Raw genomic sequence first — 21874 nt, forward strand, 5'->3', positions numbered from 1 at the left:
CATTCAGTTTTTATCACCACATTATCAGAAGCTCTGAAGAGAGTGCAGAAGGGGTTCACCAGGATGTTGCCTAGTCTCGAGGGTGTTGGGTATGAGGAGAGGTTGAATAAACTAGGATTGTTTTCACTGGAAAGATAAGGGCTGAGGGGCAAACTGACAGGGGTCTACAAAATTAAGAGAGCCATAGATAGGGTAGATAGTCAGAGGCTTCTTCCAAGGGTGGAAGTGTCAATTGCAAAGGGGTGCAGGTTTCAAGATGAGAGGGGGAGTGTTTAAGAGAGATTTGTGGGGGGAGTTTCTCATGCAGAATGTGGTGAGTGCCTGGAATGCGCTGCTCGAGGAGTTAGTGGAAGCAGGCGCATTAGCAACATTTAAGTGGCATTTGGATGGATACATGAATAGAGAGGAATTTGAGGCATATGGACGAAGGGCAGAAGGTTTGTTTTTTAGTTAGGGCATCATGATCAGCACAGACTTGGAGGGCTAAAGAACAAAGGACGAAGAATATTACAGCACAGATATAGGCCCTTTGGCCTTCTAAGCCTGCACCGACCATGCTGCCCGAATTAACTAAAACTCCCTCCCCTTCTGGGGACCAAATCCTTCTATTCCCATCCTATTCATGAACTTGTCAAAACGCCCCTTAAAAGCCACTATAGTATCCGCTTCCACTACCACCCCCCGGCAACGAGATCCAGGCAACCACCACCCTCTGTATACAAAAATCTGCCTCGTACATCTCCTTTAAATCTTGCTCCTCACACTTTAAACCAATGCCTCCTAGTAATTGACTTTTCCACCCTGGGAAAAAGCTGCTGACTATCCACTCTATCCATGCCTGTCATAATCTTGTAGACTTCTTTCAGATCTCCCCTCAACCTCCATCGCTCCAGTGAGAACAAGTTTCTCCAACCTCTCCTCATTAATGCCCTCCATACCAGGCAGCATCCTGGTAACTCTTTTCTGTACCCTCTCCAAAGCCTCCACATCCTTCTGGTAGGTGACCAGAATTGAACACTATATTCCAAGTGCAGCCTAACCAAGGTTCTATAAAGCTGCAACTTGACTTGCCAATTTTTAAACTCAATACCCCGGCCGATGAAGGCGAGCATGCTGTATGCCTTCTTGACCACTTTCTCCACTTGCATTGCCACTTTCAATGATAGAGTGTTGATAGGCAAAGATAGAGTGTTGCCTGAAGGGTTCTGCCATTTACTGTATATTTCCTATCTGTATTAGACCTTCCAAAATGCATTACCTCACATTTGTCCAGATTAAACTTCATCTGCCATCTCTTCACCCAAATCTCCAACTGATCTATCTCCTGCTGTATCCTCTGATGGCCTTCAAGGCTATCCGCAAATCCATCAACCTTTGTATCATCTGCAAACTTACTAATCAATCCAGTTACATTTTCCTCCAAGTCATTGATATATATTACAAACAGCAAAGGTCCCATTCACAAAGTTCTATTCACAAACCATTAGCAGATGCCATTACTTGCACTGGTGGAGCACAGCAGATCATTCATCTTCATAAGAACATAAGAACATAAGAACATAAGAAATAGGAGCAGGAGTAGGCTATCTAGCCCTTCGAGCCTGCCCCGCCATTCAATAAGATCATGGCTGATCTGTTGCTGCTCAGTTCCACTTTCCCGCCCTCTCCCCATAACCCTTAATCCCCTCTCTTATCAAAAACCCATCAACCCGCGTCTTGAGGTTGTAGAGTTTGCTCTGCAGCGCCAATATCTTTCATTTTGAAAGCTGGTTTGACATTTTAACTAGCTAGATGGAATCAGGTTTACAGGCAAGAGGGAAAATTTCATCAGGTTTGGCTCTTACAGACACCTAATTACTTTGCAGTAGACCTGCTGTTTTTTTTTAATGCCTTTTTTTGTCTTTTCCTGGAGTGAAGTTTCTCCAAGATGGTTCTCTGGATGTGCTCTTTTCAATGATTTTTTTGCAGATGGGCACTTTCATCTCATGACAAAATGCCAGGGCATTACCCAAATAAGGCAGTAAGACCTTAAACAGTGTTTCTCCCATCCATGGTTCTTTGTTTTTGTTCTGGTATTAACAAAAGTCATCGTCTGGACGAGAACCAGAAGCAAATTAGGATTGCCTTTTGTCCTCCTGGAATCCCTCCTTAAATCCATTATTATAGCTTATAGCTTGGAGTCATTTTGAAACCATCTTTAAACTTGGGCCAAAATTTATAATTAAAGCAAAGCCATTGTTAAAAAACTGTACTTATCACAACTGTACAACATAACAGTTCCATAGAAGTGTAAGTTGTTTTTATATTTTTTCACACTCTTGGTCTTGACAGACCAGAATCATACCATTGAATGCTGGATGCCTCAGCTTCAGCTTCATAGAATCTCAATAAATTTACCAGGTAGGTAATCTTTCATTAAAAACCGAAAATGTTGGAAATCCTCAGTCAGTCTGGCAGCATTTGTGGAAATTCATGGATAGTGGAAAAGAATAATTTGATTCAGCCAGAATCTTTTCATCAGTGTTCTGATAAGTCGTTGTATAAGGTTCTCTTTTTATTACAGTCATGCAGAATTTTGCTTTTTTCATATAATCATTAATTTTAACTGTTTAGTGACACAGACAATAAACTGAGGAATTACTAATTTCAATAATACTTACATTTAGTTTAATCTTACACCTTCTTGCAGGAGATATACTTTTGTGTCCTGGATTGTACTGATGGACTTCTTACTGCAACCGTAAAATTGCTGAAAAATATTTTTATACCAGCTATTTCCACATCTGAAAAATGGGGAGCACTTAAGCAATCAATACATGGGGATAGAGAGAAGAAAGCTTTCAAAGATATTATTCGCAGATATATCACTTTTCTAAATGGTAAGGAATTTTAACAGTTAAATCAGTCAGAGCATTATATAGGTTATGGCTTTTATTTTTAAATAAATTAATGTTCATAATTTTACCATTGCATCAGAAGCTAGTAGTGGTATAGATTATGGGTGCGATTTTTCTGCCCTGTTGCACTGCTCAAGTAGCGTAACAGGACGGGAAATATGAGTCGGAGACGAAAAATGCAAACCATGCCTGAAGTCGGGCCATTTGCAATCCTCCTAGGTCAGTTTTGCCAGCGTAATCAGCCTTGTGCTAGGGAAGGGCTTGGGGCTAATTTAAATATTTATAAGATCATTGAACTTTTATCAGTGAGCCCGGGATGTAGTAGTCTGTGTTCACTTCACTTTCCAACCTCACCTGTGCATGTCCTCACTGACGAGAATCACAGATGGTCATGCAAACATAGACAGGATGTGATGTCCATGTCAGTGGGAGCAGAGGTCTTTGAAGCCCCCCAAGAAGGTCAGGGACATAGGCAGGCAGTGCCCTTTGGGCAGTGCCAGTGTGGTACTCTGGCAATACCCACTTATCACACTGGAACTGCCCACCAGGTATCAGGCAGGGCCAAGGTGGGGGGGGGGGGGGGGCGGTGGGGAGCTGATGGGGCTAGGGTCTGATGGGGAGGGCAGGGGATGTCGGTAGGATGGGAGGGAAGGGGGGAATCAAATGACCAGGGATTGAGGCCGATGATCGGTGTTGGGGCTAGTGATTAAGGTACAACGATTGGGATGGCGGGGGCATCGGTGATTGTGAGTTGGGGCCAGTGATCATGGGACCAGCAATCAGAAGTTGGGGCTGTGGATCAGGTGGTCTTCAATTTAGGGGAAGGCAACTGGGGACCTGATGATTAGAGGATGGCGTGAAAGGCCGAAGGCACCAGTCGGGGGTGGGTGGGCTGGTGGGGTGCAAGCCTGAAGGCCGGCCATTTCTGTAGGGTGAAGGTAAACAGGATTCCCTAGTAAACTGGGAGATCAGTGCACCTGTGCACTGGGCCCTGAACAGTCTTCTGTCGGCCTTTCTGGCAGGATTGGTGCTTTTATGCTCTGCACCCCCCATTTCTCCCTCACCGGTATGAAACTCCTGACAGTCAAAAAAATTGACAGTGTGGGAAAATCGCGCGGGGTGCTGGAAAGATTGGAGTTAGGCTTTTGTGATACTTAGGGCCCGATTTTACCATTGAGTTGTACCCATTGAGGTTTTACCATTGAGTTGGTAAAATCAGGCGTGAGGCGAATAGTGCGATCCGCACCCGCCTTCACATCGGTTTCCTTTTTATCAAGGCCCAAAAATGACCATGATCAGGACCGCACCTGAAATGGTTGCGACGGCCAGTTAAATGTATTTGCATACATTTCAATTGACGTAATGGACTGCACGTCCAACTTTACCGGCACTTCCTCTTTACCACCACATTCACCCATCCGGAATCGGCGCAAAACAGACATGATCCTTGAACAGATGAGAGAGATGTGGAGGGATATAGCCCAGGTGCAGGTCAGTGGGACTAGGCAGAAAAATGGTTCGACACAGCCAAGAAGGGCCAAAAGGCCTGTTTCTGTGCTGTAGTGTTCTATGGCTCTATGGTTCTAAAAGTCCGATTCGGGCTCACCGTCAGTGAGGATTGGTGTAATAACTCCATGGAGGCAAAAGTCCTGTCACCGAGTTACTTTATTTACACCATACATCTCTGCAAAGCCAGATCTCCAGTTGCTCCCTGCTGAATGTAGCTGGGAGTCTGACACACCTGCTTTAAATAGGGAGCATGAGGCTCCCTGATTTAACCATCAATTAAGACTCATCAGGTATTTCTTTTCAATTTTGTTTAATCATGATATTGAGATTTGTAATTTCGGGAGCAAACACAAACAATCAAAATCCAAAGACAGATGCAGAAAAGCTCTGTGAGCCTGATGCGATTTGAACACGCTACTGTTGCGCCACAAGCAGAGACTTAGGACTCATCAGATAGTTCATACTCAAGCAAGCCAACCTCATTAGGCTGGCTGAAGTCATCACTGTTAAAGAGGAGGTAAGTGCTTAGCGTCTGATGGCTCTGCTGCTTACTGGGTTCCTTTTATTGTGGCCATTTTGTTTTTTGGGTTTTTAGGGGCTCTGCGAGTGTGTGGGGGGTGAGGAGCTATTGCTCAGCAGGGTGTCCAATGTCCGATTTTCAGCACTGACTTCGGGTCTTATGGATGCTGCTGGGTCCTAGTGCACTCTGCCAGCTGAAGGATGTGCACAAAGCCCTTGCAAATTGCACTGCTGCAGCCTCTAAACTTTTCAAGGAGCTGTGATTCTGGGGAGCATGTGGGTGGGGGATTGGGGGGGTCTGTGATTTTGAGGAGCATGTGGGTGGGGCAATGGGCAGTATGGACAGTGACTGTTGCTGGGCTTGGGGCAAGCAGCATTCCTGAACCTCTACGTGTTCCTCTCTGTCTCCAACCCCCTACCCACCTCTCCCCAGCTCTTCTGAGTGACGAGATAGCTTTTGTGATACAACCGATTGATCTTGCTGTTCTTTTGATTGCTGCTGAAGCTTAGGAGGAGGAATAGGAGGAAGAATTGCACGCACAGGTTGCAGAAGACAACCACCAGAGGCAGGAAGTGGCCACTATTTTTCCAAAGGGCCTCCAGTCTCTTCTTCTCACAGGAGAAGGAGGGAGCGGAGACCCCGGCAGTTTTGTGCATGGATGTCATTTGAACAGATGTTGGACACTGTGATGGCTTAATGGTTCCGCCTCTGAAACTAGACAGTGCAACACATGTGCCATCTACTGCCGGACTCACTCTCGTTGGCTGTCAAATTGGTGGCCACTCTGAACTTTTATGCGACTGGTTCCTTCCAGGCCCCTAGCAGAGATGTACATGGCATTCCCCAATCAGCTGTGCACTCCTGTGTCAAGCAGGTCACGGACACCCTGTATGTTTGGACTAGGTAGTATATCAAATTTAACCTGGATTAGGCCCGCAGGAAACCCAGGCTGCAGTGTTCACAGCCATTGCAGGGATGCCTAATATACAGGGGGGGGCCACTGACTGCACCACGTCTCCCTCAAGGCCTTGCTGCAAAATCCACAAAGATTGGTCAATGGAAAGGGGTTTCACTCCTTGAATGTCCAACTGATGTGTAACAACAATACAAACATTATGCACGTCTGCACGAGATACCCTAGTATTATGCATGACAGCTTCATTCTCAGGAGCTCTGACATCCCAGAGGCATTTGAGACTGTGGGGGTGGCTCGTGGGTGATATGGTTACCTGCTTCAGACATGGCTGATGATGCCTGTGCAGAGGCCTGTGACTGAGGTGGAGATCGGCTATAATGAGGCCCATGTAGTCATCCATGCAATCGTGGGTGAGGTGCACAGGGCTCCTCTAAAATGCAATTCTCATTCCTGGACTGCTCTGGCAGGGCCTACAATACAACCCACATTACGATGGTGTGCTGTGCCTTTCACAACCTGGCTCAGCAGAGAAATGACCTATTGGAGGAGGAGGAGGAGGAGGAGGACATTGAATCTAACTAGCCAGCATTGCTGGACAGAAGGCCGCCCAACAGGAAGAGGAAGAAGAGGAGGAGCATGCCGAGCAACATCACCAAGGCACTGGAGGGCTGGCAGCTGGGATGAGGCATGGCGGGGGGGTCTAGGGAGGCTCTGATCACCGGGTTTGTGTCTGTGGGTTCCATTCCCCCCGCCTCCCTGCCCCGCCTCCTCCACCACCCCAAAGTCCTTCTATCTCTTGCAACATCAATCATCACACCAGAGTGGTGGACCTGGGTATGCTGTGTTAGCAAGTTTCTTTGGCAGGTAGGTGGGTAATGTTGACTCGCTAAGCACCATTATGATGATGCCCTGGTGCAAATTAGTCTGCCTCCTATCTGAGCTCTGCATGCATGCTGACACCTAGGCCTACATCTGTGTAGTGCGTAAAGGACCTGAGACAGGGCCTTGGGGCAGGTGAGGTGCTGGAGGGGAGGGAATCGCTCATTGGTTCTGGGGAACCAATGACCTCATTTTCTCAGTGACACAGCATTGAGTAGCCTCCCCAACTGAAATCAACATGAAGCATCCCTTCGGCGATTGCCGATGGAAGGCGATTCCTGTTCAACACAAATCTGAGACAAATTAGTCACAGCTGGGCGGTGAAAAAACATTTAATGAGTACAATAAAGTGTTTAAATAATAAACTCTAACATAAAAATGTGTGACCGGAAAACTTTAAGCTGCTTAAAGATCTAATTAGTGCAGTCCTTCATCCATGTCATTTTTGTGCAACTACAGTTTCCTAACTTTACGCGCCTTTCACTATATCTCAGCATATGCCTAGAATGTAGAAGTGGAGGGGGCCAGCTGTCTACTTCGCCCTGTTGGCTGTGATGCATGTGCAGACATCCTTTGGAGGCCCTGGACTTTGAGGGCCCTGGCCGACTTCCAGGTGTTTGGGACATTTCTACGACATCCTCTTCACCCTGCTGCCCCTGGTGTCAGGAAGGGGGAGTCAGAAGGTGTAGCCACAGCCAGTCTCCTGGCTGGAAGGCTCTGGCTTGGGCTGGAACTCTTCTTCCTCCCTTGGGGTTTTTGTGGGCCCCTGAGTCACTCCATGATTTGGCAGTACTTCTGCAATGAGCTTCAGAAGCTCCAGCATCACCTAGCCCTGCCAGCCCTGCTTCCTACGCATGGTGATAGAGCCCTCTGTGATGGCCACCTGAATCGGGGGGCCACCTGTCAATGGCCGCAGCAAATGCCCCTCAGCCGAGACCCTTTGTGACTGGGCTACGTTCTTAAGGGCTGTTGTAGCCAGCTGTGTCTTAGTGCTATCCTGCTGGATCTACTGTAAGCCCTCAAATCTGTCAGCCATGGGCCATAGAACCTCAAGGATCCTGTGGTCCACTGTGGCTTGGCCGTGGCCCTCTGGGACTCCACTGTGACCTACTGTGACTCAACCATCGCTTGGAACCTGCCCCAGGCTTTCCTCTGCAGATGCCATTCTTGCAGCGTTGGCCTGTGAACCACCAACAGCTTGCAGTAAGTCCAGTGTGGGCATCACCCTTCCTACATTCCCTGGCTCAGATGCTGCATCTCCAGCAGCTGATGGAAAAGTGATCTCAGAGGCCCAGGATGTAGCCTGGGGCCAGCTGAGTCCTCACCTCCGACAGGCCCCTGTGCGCCAGAGGCCTCGGATGTTCCCTCCTCCACGTGATGTACATCAGCAGATGTGTCATGCTCACCAAAGTGACCCAAAAGGCTCACAACTAACTGGATTCATCGACGTGTCAACATCTGGGATATGAACTGCAAAGTGGAAGCTGACGCCAAAACGGTGTCATTCATCCCTATCCTCTGAGGACTCATCTGAGCTGTCTGGAGTAGGATGGGCCGGAGCCACACTCGTAGTTTCAAGTCCGCCCAGTACTTAGAATCAAAATGGTAAAATAGGGCCCTTACAATTATTTTGGGAATTCTTCTCTCCCCAATCCCACTATTTTCTGGCTGATTAATTAATACAACTGTCAGAATTGTGTGCTGGGTGAGTGATATTTAGAGTTGCTGATGCGTTTAGGTATACCTGGCTTACTTACCTAGCTTAACCGTCAGTGGTGGGAAAAATTCTCAAATCCATTATTAAGGATGTTATAGCAGAGCGTTTAGAAAACAGTGGCAGAATCAGACAGAGTCAGCATGGATTTATGAAGGGGAAATCATGCTTGACAAATCTGTTGGAATTCTTTGAAGATGTAACTAGTGGAGTTGACAAGGAGGAACCAGTAGATGTGGTATTTTTGGACTTTCAGAAAGTGTTTGACAAAGTCCTGCACAAGAGATTATCATGCAAGTTTAAAGCACATGGGAGCTACAGTGGGGGCCATAATGCCTGATGGCCCCAGGAATTGAGATCTGTCCCTGCAGCACTGGACAGAAAGTTAAATGCAAGGGAGAGAGAGGAATCCGGGATGTAAAAAATTTGATTCACATTTCTCCATTGAACATAGAACAAAGCACAATGAAGATTACATCAGCGGAACAGGCCTTTCAGCCCTCCAAGCCTACAGTGACCAAATTGCCCATCTGAATTGTAACTCCCTAACCTTATGCCTCTTCTCCCATCCCATTCACGTAGCTGTAAAGATGCCCCTTAAAGGTGACTCTTGTATCTGCTTCTGTGACTTCCCCTGTCATCGAGTTCCAGGCACCCACCACATTCTCTGTGCGAATAAACATGCCTCGTACATCTCCTTTAAATCTTGCCCTTCACACCCAAAACTCATGCCCCTAGAAATTGCCTCAAATTCAGTGGAGGATTGATAAGTGCTCACTTCTTGACCCCAGCCAACCATGCTGTCACTGAAAGCCCGTATCTCTCCTTCCTTGGACAGCTCCAGTGCCTGTTCTTCAAAGAGGTTGAGGACCTGGCTCACCATTTCCTGTCTTTGCGCCCTCTGTCTTGTGTTATGGTTGATCTTCTCCTGTGGAGATGGTAGGAGCCATGAAAGAAATGATGGTGTGACTCTTGCGGAGTATCAGTGATGGTCCTTAGAAGGCAAGCATAGTGCTACTCTTGGGCGGGGGTAGGAAGGAGGTGCTTGGGAGCTTGCAGGGTGTTGGGAATGCAAAGATCTGGGAGCGATTTGGGGGAAGATGCTAGATGAGGTTAAGCACTCATCCTTGTTGCCTGGATGACGTCATTGACCTTCTTGCGGCACTGCTTCCCTGTTCTTGAGGCCAGTGCCAAGGCATTAACCGAGGTGACAAATGCTTCCCAGGCCGGATTGCCATCATCCCCCCTGGGTCCGCATCTTCCTGAGGGGAAGAGGGTATCCCACCTCGCCTCTGTTGCATCCAGCAGCTTCCTGAAGTCACCCTCAGGAAATTGGGGGAAGGGGGGCTGGTCATGTGCTCATTTTTTCCTGCGCTACAAAGGAAACATAAGAAACATAAGAAATAGGAGCAGGAGTAGGCCATCTAGCCCCTCGAGCCTGCCCCGCCATTCAGTGAGATCATGGCTGATCTGTCGTGTCTCAGTTCCACATTCCCGCCCTCTCCCCATAACCCTTAATCCCTCTGCCTATCAAAAACCTATCAACCTGCGTCTTAAATATATTTAGCGAGGCAGCCTCCACCACTTCAACGGGCAGAGAATTCCAGAGATTCACCACCCCTTGAGTGAAGAAGTTCCTCCTCAACTCCGTTCTAAACCGCCTCCCCTTTATCTTGAGGCTGTGTCCTCTAGTCCTACTGTCCTTTCTGAGCGGGAAGAGCCTCTCCACCTCTATCCTATCCATCCCATTCATCATCTTATATGTCTCAATGAGATCTCCCCTCATTCTTCTAAACTCTAACGAGTACAAGCCTAGTTTATTCAGCCTCTCCTCATAGTTCAACCCCCTCAACTCCGGTATCAGCCTAGTAAACATCCTCTGCACTCCCTCCAAGGCCAAAATATCCTTGTGTAAGTGCGGCGACCAAAACTGCACACAGGTTGTGCTGCCTGCAACCTGCCCATCCTTAGGGTTTTTCTGGACCTGCCCCTTGTTGGGGCAGATCAGCTGCAGGTAGTTTGACAGAGCATTTCAGCAAGTCACATGCAGTTTACTTGTTAGCGGTGAGGGGAAGGCAAGTGAGCACTTGAGGTGTGTTGATGGGAGTGAGTGGTGGATCAATGCCTCTATTACTGGGGACAGGAGAAGGAGAGGGAGGTGTCATACAGCCATCGGAATCAGGAGGATATTTGGGCCTTTTGCAGGAGGGTCTGAAGTGGGGGAAAGGGGATCACACTCCTGTGTGGGGAGAAGGCAGGGGGGGATCTCTTTGCCTGAGGTCAGTATGGAGAGGAGTGATCTCTCTGCCTATGTTTGGTGGGGGAAAGGGGCAGGGGGATCTCTGCCTGAGATCTGTGGGAGGGAAGGGGGAATCTCTCTGTCTGAGATCGGTGGGAAGCAAGGAGTAGGGGGGGATCACTCTGCCTGAGTATGGTGGGAATGAAGGTGGGGTTCACTGCCACTCTGCTTGAGATTGGTAGGGGGAAGGGAGAGGGGCCACAATCAGTCTGGGTGGTGGTTGGATGGATGGTTAAGGGAATCAGTAATGTTGCTGGGTTGGGGCAATGTTTGTGAGGGCTGGGGAGGCATTATTCAGCCCAGGAGGAATGTGGCAGGGGAGCAGCATTCTATTTTTTTTGCTCATGCGCAGTTAGAGGCTCCAATTGGAGCAGCAGGATTTTGGGCGTGATAAGCACCGCCCACAGGCTTGTGCAGCGTGATTCGGAATCGCTGATACTTTTCAGACAGAGTGCGTATGGGGGTGCCTCAGAATAAGCCTAAAAGTTGGATCTGAAACACTCACAGTTTCAAGTCCGCCCAGTACTTAGAATCAAAGTGGTAAAATAGGGCCCTTACAATTATTTTGGGAAACTCTTCTCTCCCCAACCCCATTATTTTCTGGCTGATTAATTAATACAATTGTCAGAATTGTGTGCTGGGTGAGTGATATTTAAAGTTGCTGATGAGTTTAGGTATACCTGGCTTACTTATCTAGCTTAACCGTCAGTGGTGGGGGAAATTCTCGAATCCATTATTAAGGACGTTATAGCAGAGTGTTTAGAAAACAGTGGCAGAATCTAACGGAGTCAGCATGGATTTATAAAGGGGCAATCATGCTTGACAAATCTGTTGGAATTCTTTGAAGATGTTACTAGTGGAGTTGACAAGGAGGAACCAATAAATGTGGTATATTTGGACTTTCAGAAAGTGTTTGACAAAGTCCTGCACAAGAGATTATCATGCAAGATTAAAGCACATGGGATTGGCGATGTCTATTGAGATAGGTAGAAAACTGGTTGGCAGAGAGGAAACAAAGAGTAGGAATTAATGGGCGCTTTTCAAATTGGCAGGCAGTGACTTGTGGGGTACCACAGGGATTGATGCTGGGACCTCAGTTATTCACAATAATACTAATACTTCGGATGCGGGAACAAAATGTAACATCTTAAAGTTGGCAGATAGGAGGATGAACTGTGACGTGGATGCAGAGATCCTTCAGAATGATCTGGACAGGTTGGGTGAGTGGACATATCAATGGCAATTGCAGTATAATTTAGATAAATATGAGGTTATTCACTTTGGAAGCAAAAACAAGAAGGCAAATTACTACCTGAATGGCTGTAATTTGGGAGAGGGGAGTGTGCAGCAGGACCTGGGTGTTCTTGTGCACCAGTCCCTGGAGGTAAGCATGCAGGTGCAGCTGGCAGTAAAGAAGGCAAATGGCATGCTGGCCTTCATTGTGACAGGTTTTGAGTACAGGAGCAGGGATGTGTTGTTGCAATTATACAGGACGTTGGTGAGGCCACACCTAGAGTATTGTGTGCAGTTTTGGTCTCTTTTTCTGAGGAAGGATGCTCTTGTTCTCGAGACACTGCAGCAGAGGTTTACCAGGCTGATTCTGAGCATGGCAGGACTGATGCATGAGGAGAGATTGAATAGGTTAAGATTGTTTTTGCTTGAATTCAGACAAACGAGAGGGGATTGCATGGAGACTTAGAAAATTCTAACAGGACTAGACAGGTAGATGCAGGGAGGATATTCCCGATGATTTATCAGTTAGATTTATGACCGTTTGGAAAGATTCAGTTTAACCCGGGCTAGTCAGCATGGTTTCGTGAGGAGTAAGTCCTGCCTCTCAAATTTGATTGAATTCTTTGAGGAGGTAACTAAGTGTGTGGACGAAGGTAGAGCAGTTGATGTTGTATACATGGATTTTAGTAAGGCGTTTGATAAAGATCCCCATGGTAGGCTCATGAAGAAGATAAGGAGATATGGATAGGAGGAAATTTGGCCAATTGGATAAGTAACTGGCTGTATCATAGAAGACAGAGGGTGGTGGTGGAGGGAAAATTTTCAGACTGGAGGCCAGTTACCAGCGGTGTACCACAGGAGTCAGCACTGCGTCCTCTGCTTTTTGTGATTTTTATCAATGACTTGGAAGAAGGGGCTGAAGGGTGGATTAGTAAATTTGCTAATGACATCAAGATTGGCGGAGTAGTGGATGAGGTGGAGGGCTCTTGCAGGCTGCAGAGAGACATTGATAGGATGCAGAGATAGGCCGAAAAGTGGCAGATGGAGTTTAACCCTGACAAGTGTGAGGTGATCCATTTTGGTAGGACAAACTTGAATGTAGATTACAGGGTCAATGGCAGGGTTCTGAGGAATGTGGAGGAACAGAGAGATCTTGCGGTTCATATTGACAGATCTCTGAAGGTTGCTCCTCAAGTGGATATGGCCGTGAAGAAGGCTTATAGTGTGTTAGCATTTATTAACAGGGGGTTTGAGTTTAAGAGCTGTGGGATTATGCTGCAACTATACCGGACCTTGGTGAGACCACATTTGGAATATTGTGTTCAGTTTTGGTTACCTCACTATAAGAAGTATGGGAAAGCATTGGAGGGAGTGCAGAGGAGATTTACCAGGATGCTGCCTGATTTGGAGCATAGGTCTTATGAGAAAAGGTTGAGGGAGCTGGGTCTTTTCTCTTTGGAGCAGAGGCAGATGAGAGGCGACTTAATAGAGGTTTATAAGATGATGAGGGGGATAGATAGAGTGGACGTGCAGAGACTATTTCCTCAGATGGATGTAGCTGTTACTAGGGGGCATAGCCATAAGGTTCGTGGTGGGAGATCGAGGAGGGATGTCCAAGGTAGATTCTTTACTCAGAGACTGGTTGGGGTGTGGAATAGACTGCCTGCTGTGATAGTGGAGTCGGACACTTTAGGAACTTTCAAGCGGTTATTGGATAGGCACGTGGAGCACTCCAGAATTACGGGGAGGGTATAGTTTGATCTTGGGATTGGACATAGCTTGGCACAACATTGATGGCTGAAGGGCCTGTACTGTGCTGTAATGTTCTATGTTTCGATGTTATTATGATGATGGGGGAGTCCAGAACCAGGGGTTGCAGTTTGAGGATTCAGGGTAGACCATTTAGGATGGAAGTGAGGAGACATTTCTTCACCCAAAAAGTGATGATCTATGGAATTCATTACCATGGGAAGTAGTTGATGCCAAAACATTGAATGTATTCTAAAGGCAGCTAGATGTAGCACCTTGGGCAAATGGGATCAAAGATTGTGGGGAAAAAGCAGGATTAGGCTATTGATTTGGAGGATCAGCCATGATCGTAATGAATGGCGGAGCAGGCTTCAATGACCGAATGGCCTCCTCCTAATTCTATCTTCTATGTTTCTATGTTACTTGTCTCTCAGCTATTTAATGTAGAGTCATAGAGGTTTACAGACTGGAAACAGGCCCTTTGGCCCAACTGGTACGTGGTGCCCTATTTTTACTACTAAGCTAGTCCCTATTGCACTATCTATTGCCTTTATCTATCAAGTCTGTTATTGGATTGAATTGGACAATGGAGCAGGGACTGGAGACAGTCCCCAAAGATGGAGCTAATAGGCTGATGGCTCAATTTCTATTTTGGCAAAGCATAAGCCATCCACACTGTCAGTGCTTTTGTACAAACTCACACTAAGGTCATGAAATCTTAGCTTGTTGCCACCTTGGCTTTGACTGTTGCCATCATGACTGAAAATACCAGTGTTCATGGTGAATTTTAGAGTATTCCAGCAGGCTGTATTTGCAAACCTTTTGGGATGAGTGACCACAATATGAAAGAATTTCACATTATGTTTGAAAATGAGCAAGTTCAATTTGAATTAAGGAAATTATGAAGGCATGATGGTCACATTGACTGATGTGGATTGGGAAAATACATTAAAAGGAATAACTGTGCTTTGGCAATGCATATTTTTCAAAGGAAAGTAATTCTCAGCTTCCAGTATTTACACATTTCTTCCAGATGTAAAAACCACAATAAAGCGAATCAGCTGGGATTGACAAAGGAATCCAATTGTAAAAGATTAAAACTAAAGGCTTGTAAGGTTGTCATGAATGAATTGACTTATTGTTGTCACATGTATTGAGATACAGTGAAAAGTATTGCTTCTCTTGCGCTATACAGATAAATCATAGAATATGTGGGCAAGGTTTTAGAAAAAATTATTAGGGATAGGATTTGTGGTTATTTGAAGAGTAATGAATTGATTGGAGATAGTCAGCATGGTTTTGTAGTGGGTAGGTCGTGCCTTACTAACCTTATTGAGTTTTTTGAGAAAGTGACCAAAGAGGTGGATGGGGGAAAGGCAGTTGACGTGGTATATATGGATTTTAGTAAGGCGTTTGATAAGGTTCACCATGGTAGGCTTCTGCAGAAAATGCAGATGTATGGGATTGAGGGTAATCTAGGAAATTGGATCAGGAATTGGCTAGCAGATAGGAGACAGAGGGTGGTAGTTGATGGTAAATATTCGTCATGGAGTTCAGTTACGAGTGGTGTGCCTCAGGGATCTGTTTTGGGGCCACTGCTGTTTGTAATTTTTATAAATGATCTGGATGAGGGTATAGTTGGGTGGATTAGTAAATTTGCTGATGACACCAAAGTCGGAGGTGTGGTAGATTGTGAGGAAGGGTGTCGTAGTTTGCAGGGTGACTTAGACAGGCTGCAGAGCTGGGCTGAGAGGTGGCGGATGGAGTTTAATGCGGAGAAGTGTGAGGTAATTCACTTTGGTAGGAATAACAGATGTGTCGCGTATAGGGCTAACGGGAGGACTCTGAATAGTGTGGATGAACAGAGGGATCTAGGTGTTAATGTTGTTAATGTTAAATAGCCCTTAATGTTGTGCCGAGCTATGTCCAAACCCAAGATCAAGCTATCCCACTCCCTATCATTCCAGTGTGCTCCATGTGCCTATCCAATAACCACTTGAAAGCTCCTAAAGTGTGCGACCCCAACTATCACAACAGGCAGTGCATTCCACACCCCAACTACTCTCTGAGTAAAGAATCTACCTCGGACATCGCTCCTATATCTCCCACCATGAACCTTATAGCTATGCACCCTAGTAACGGCTACATCCACCCGAGGAAATAGCCTCTGCGCATCCACTCTATCTATCCCCCTCACCATCTTACGAACCTCTATTAAGTCGCTTCTCATCCTCTCCACTTTATAGAGAAAAGCCCCAGCTCTCTCAATCTTTCCTCATAAGACCCGCCCTCCAAACCAGGCAGCATCCTGGTAAATCTCCTCTGCTTCCAATGCTTCCACATCCTTATAGTGAGGTGACCAGAACTGAACACAATATTCCAAATGTGGTCTCACCAAGGTCCGGTGTAGTTGCAGCATAACTCCACGGCTCTTAAGTTCAAACCCCCTGTTAATAAACACACTATAAGCCTTCTTCATGGCTCTATCCACTTGAGTGGCAACCTTCAGAGGTCTGTGAATATAAACCCCAAGATCTCTCTGTTCCTCTACATTCCTCAGAACCCTGCTATTGACACTGTAATCCGCATTCAAGTTTGTCCTACCAAAATGAATCATCTCACACTCATCAGGGTTAAACTACATCTGCCACTTTTCTGTCCAGCTCTGCATCCTATCAATGTATTTTTGCAGCCCTCCACCATATCCACTACTCCACCAATCTTGGTGCCATCAGCAAATTAAACCCCCTTCAGCCCCCTCTTCCAAGTCATTGATAAAAATCACAAATAGCAGAGGACCCAGCACTGATCCCTGTGGTACACCGCTAATGATGAGCCTCCAATCTGAAAATTTTCCATCCACCATCACCCTCTGTCTTCTATGAGACAGCCAGTTACTTATCCAATTGACCAAATTTCCTTCTATCAAAGATAAAGGCTCTGCAAACTCATCCCTTATCTCCCACAGTATCCTAGGATGTATCCCATCTGGCCCAGGGGATTTATTGACCCGCAGGTTTTTCAAAATTGCTTATACATCTACCCTCAGAACATCTACCTCCTCCATCCTATCAGTCTATATCACACTCTCATCCTCAAAAACATGGCCCCTCTCCTTAATGAACACTGAAGAAAAGTATTCATTCAATGCCTCACCTATCTCTTCTGACTCCATGCACAAGTTCCCTTAGCTTATGGCATATGGAAATGGCGGAACATCGAGGGCCAAAGGGCCTGTACTGCTCTGTAATGGTCTATGTTCTATGTTCTAAACATATGAGGCTGCATAAATCCTATCCTTGAGAATAATAGAGTCATAGAGGTTTACAGCATGGAAACAGACCTTTCAGTCAACTTGTCCATGCCACCCTTTTTTTTAAACCCCTAAGCTAGTCCCAGTTGCCCGCATTTGGCTCATATCCCTGTATACCCATTTCACCCATGTAACTGTCTAAATGTTTTTTAGAAGGCAAAATTTACTATTACCTCGGGCAGCTTGTTCCAGACCTCACCACTCTATGTGTGAAAATATTGCCCCTCTGGATCTTTTTGTATTTCTCCTCTCTCACCTTAAACCTATGCCCTCTAGTTTTAGACTCCACCTTTGGAAAAAGATATTGACTATCTAGCTGATCTAGGCCCCATCATTAGACCTCTATAAGATCACCCCTCAGTCTTCTACACTCCAGAGAGAAAAGTCCCAGTCTATCCAGGCTCTCCTTATAACTCAAACCATCAAGTCCCAGTAGCATCCTAATAAATCTCTTCTGCACTCTTTCTAGTATGATAATATCCTTTCTATAATAGGGTGACCAGAACAGTGCACAACATTCTTCACTGTCCACTATGCCACCAATCTTGGTGTCATCGGCAAACATACTAACCATACCTCCTATATTCTCATCCAAATCATTAGTATAAATAACAAGCAGTAGTGGACCCAGCACTGATCCCCGAGGCACACCGCTGGTCATAGATCTCCAGTTTGAAAGGCAACCCTCTACAACCACCCTCTGGTTTCTGTGATCAAGGTAATTTTATATCCATTTAGTTACCTCACCCCAGATCCCATGAGATTTAACCTTATGCAACAACATACCATGCTGTACTTTATCAAAAGTCTTGCTAAAGTCAATGTAGACAACGTCAACTGCACTGCCCTCATCTACCTTCTTGTTACCCAATCAAAAAACTCAATTAAATTTGTGAGACATGATTTTCCACTCACAAAGCCAATCTGACTGTCCCTAATCAGTCCTTGTATCTCTAAATACCTGTAGATCTTGTCTCTCAAAATACCTTCCAACAACTTATCCACCATAGCTTCCCAACCATTAATGTGAGACTCACTGGTCTATAGTTTCCTGGATTATGCCTTTTTCCTTTCTTCAACATTAAATACTCCAGGACCTCTCCAGTAGTTAGCGAGGATACAAAGGTCTTTGTTAGGGCCCCAGCAATCTTCTCTCTTGCCTCTCTCAAATAGCCTGGGGTAGATCCCATCAGGTCTTGTGGATGATTCCACCTTAATGCTCTTCAAAAGATCCAACATCACTACTTTCTTGATCTCAAAATGCCATACTACACCCTAACTATTTTTATTTTGGTATTAATGTGAGGTGTGATTCTATTGACACATTTGGAAGCTTTTATCAAATAAAACTTTATTTAACAATAAGTATGACAAATTAATTCGCATAACTTTTATCAATTGATATACATGACAAAATATAAATATAATCTATTGCTACTAGTTCCAATTTAAGCCATGTTCCTCTTATATACTTAAATTTCTCTTCAAAATCAGTTAGCAAACGACACATGCTCACATGTTTTTACTTGTTAACAGTCCTAGAGCATTTGAACACTTCTGGAGAGAATGCACAGTGAAGACACCTGTCTTCGGAACCTCAAACAGCAGCCTCCAGAGAGAGAAGGAAAGGAAAAGAAGCACCTCTTGCTTCTTTCATGATCAAGCAGAAATAACCTGTTTCATTTCCTTGTAAGCTTTGCTCCAGTAATTCACATGATTCTTTCTCTTTCAATGAATCGAATCAAATCCTACTCTTAAACCCCTGGGGAAAAACCAAAAGTAAACAAAAATGCCTGAACTCAGATCGGCATCAGATAAACCAGAGATTAATTTTAACCATACCTTGATAAGAAACATGATATAAATGTATTCCTTAAAAGCACACGTCCCACCTTAAAAAAAACTAAAAATATAAAAAGATGGCTTCATTTCTCAAAACTTTCAGTTTCACACTATTAGTATTTTATACTATATATAATATATACATTGTATTAAATCTAAGCATGCAACTATAACAGTGTTGCTGAATTGTTTGGTCTTTCTCTTCCAATATTGAATGTTTCCCCTTCTTTCATTGAAGTTGTGATAAAGCAACAGCAGTCCTGTTTTCTCTTACTTCTTTTGTCACACTGCTATTGTTCAGCTGCTTCCTTCAAATTTTCAGAGACCTCCTTCAATTCTTGATCCAATATCTGAACTTGATATCGTTGTTCTGAATAGAAATTACCTCTGCTAATGTCCTCAGAGACCTAGGCAGGAGATGGCGAATAAAACTTTATATTGAATGCACACTGGCACAAACCACTTCGGACTGCATTTTAATTTTTTCACTGAATCCAAACAATTCTTTTGATTTTCTTCTGAAAGTTATGATTCACCAATTTGATTGAGTTATTTGAAAGGGTAGCCAGATGAGGGCAGTGTAGTCAATGTTGTCTCCATGACTTTAACAAGGTCTTTGACAAGATATCACATGGTAGATTGTTGCATCAGGTTAAATCTCATAGCATCCAGGGTGAAGTAACCAATTGGATATAAAATTTGCTTGACGACAGAAGACAGAAGAAGAGGTTGTAAGGGGTTGTTTTTCAAACTGGGGGCTTGTGACCAGCGGTGTGTCTCAGGGATCGGGTGCTGGGTCCACTGTTATTTGTCATTTATATTAATAATTTGGATGAGAATATAGGAAGTATGGTTCATAAATTTGCAGATGACACAAAGATTGGTGCTATAGTGAACAGTGAAGAAGGTTATCTAAGATCGCAATGGGATCTTGGGCCGATCGACGCCAGATGGAGTTTAATTTAGATAATGTGAGGTAATGCATTTTGGTAGATGGAATCTACCAAAGATTCTACTCATATGAGGATCTATTCAGTTAATGGCATGGCACTGGGGAGAGTTATAGAACAAAGAGTTCTAGGAGTACAGGTTCATAGTTCCTTGAAAGTGGAGTCACAGGTGAACAGATTGATGAAGAAGGCATTGTCATACTTGGTTTCATTGGTCAGACCATTGAATACAGGAGTTGGGATGTCTTGTTGAAGCTGTATAAAACATTGGTAGATTACACTTGGAATATTGTGTACACTTCTGGTCACCCTATTATAGAAAGGATATTAAACTAGAAAGAGAGCAGAAAAGATTTACTAGGGTGCCACTGAGACTTGATAGTTTGAGTTATAAGGAGAGGCTGGATAGACTGGGACTATATTCCCTGGACAGTAACAGGTTTTGGGGTGATCTTATAGAGGTTTATAAAATAATGATGAGCATAAAATGAGATCCTTAATGAATTCTTTGCATGGGTTTACACAAAGGAGAAGGACATGATGGATTGAAGGTGTGTCTAGAGTGGTGTAAGTTGATATTCTTGGACATGTTGATATAAAAAAGGAGGAGCTGTTGGGTGTTTTGAAAAGCATTAAGGCAGACAATTCCACGGGACCTGATCTGTCCCATAATATTGAGAAAGACGAGGGAGGAAATTGCTTATGCTTTGAATTAAATCTTTCCTTTGGTCACAGGAGAGGTCCCAGGCAGGTGGAGAATAGCCAAAGTTGTTCATTTGTTTAAGGAGGGCAACAGGGAAAATCCAGGAAATTACAGTTTAGTAGTGAGCCTTATATCAGTAGTAGGGAAATTATTTGAGGGGATTCTTAGGGACAAGGTTTGTACACATTTGGAAAAATATGGACTCATTAACAATTGGCAGCATTGTTCTGTGCAGGGAGGTTGTGTCTCACAAATTTGATTAAGTTTTTTGAGGAAGTAACAAAGATGATTGATGAGGGCAAGACGGTGGATACTGCCTACATGGATTTTAGCAAGGCCTTTGACAAGATCTTTCATGGCAAGTTGATACCAAAGGTGAAATCATAGAATCTATAGTGCAGATGGAAGCCATTTGCCCCATCAAGTCTGCCCCGACAACAATCTCATGCAGGTCCTATCATCATAACTTCACATATTTACCTTCCTAGTCTCCCTTACACAAAGGGGCAATTTACCATGGCCAATCAACCTAACCCGCACATTTTGAAGTGTGGGAGGAAACCAGAGCACCTGGAGGAAACCCACACAGACACTGGGAGAACATACAAATTCCACACAGACAGCGGCCTGAAGCTGGAATCAAACATTGGTCCCTGGCGCTGTGAGAGAGCAGTGCTACCAATTTGCCATGGTGCTGCCCACATGGGATCTGCGATGAACTGGTAAGGTGGATACAGAACTGGATTGGTCATAGAAGACAGAGAGTAGTTGTGGAAGGGTATCTACTGGAATCAGAAGGAGACTTTGGAGAGGGTTTAGAAAAGGTTTACCAGGATGTTGCCTGGTTTAGTGAGTATTAGCTATGAGGAGAGATTGGAAAAACTTTGTTTGTTTTCACTTGATGTGGATAATGCTGGCGTTGGACTGGAGTAAACACAGTAAAAAGTCTGACAACACCAGGTTTTAGTCCAACCGATTTATTTGATAGTAAACTCACAAGCTTTCGGGTTAGCCCCTTCGTCAGGTGAATGGAGAGTTCTGGCCTCAGACAGAGCATATAAAGCACAGACAGTTTAGAGATTACTGATTAGAATGTGAATCTTTACACCTAACCTGCTGTTCAAGTCCTGAAGTGGCTGACAATGTGTGTGGAAGGAGCACTGATCACAGGTTAAAGAGATGTGTATTGTCTCCAGACAGTACAGTAAGTGAGGTTTTGCAAACCCAGGCAAGTCACGGGGGTTACAGATAGTGCGACATGAACCCAAGATCCCCGTTGAGACCGTCCTCATGTGTGCAGAATTTGGCTATCAGTCTCTGTTCAGCGACTCTGCACTGTCGTGTGTCGTG

General features: G+C 44.9%; 1 protein-coding gene across 1 annotated transcript in view; it reads left to right on the forward strand.

Annotated features, from left to right (window-relative positions):
• Positions 1–21874, forward strand: part of LOC145345623 (dynein axonemal heavy chain 8-like) — a 1557438-nt gene that overhangs the window by 84266 nt on the left and 1451298 nt on the right. The window contains exon 9 of the mRNA XM_080193457.1: positions 2690–2879. Coding sequence (XP_080049583.1) covers positions 2690–2879 — 190 coding nt within the window. The remainder of the gene's footprint in view (positions 1–2689; positions 2880–21874) is intronic.

Source organism: Carcharhinus amblyrhynchos, chromosome 7 (genome assembly GCF_965287045.1).
Source record: "Carcharhinus amblyrhynchos chromosome 7, sCarAmb.v2.hapA, whole genome shotgun sequence".
NCBI lineage: Eukaryota > Metazoa > Chordata > Chondrichthyes > Carcharhiniformes > Carcharhinidae > Carcharhinus > Carcharhinus amblyrhynchos.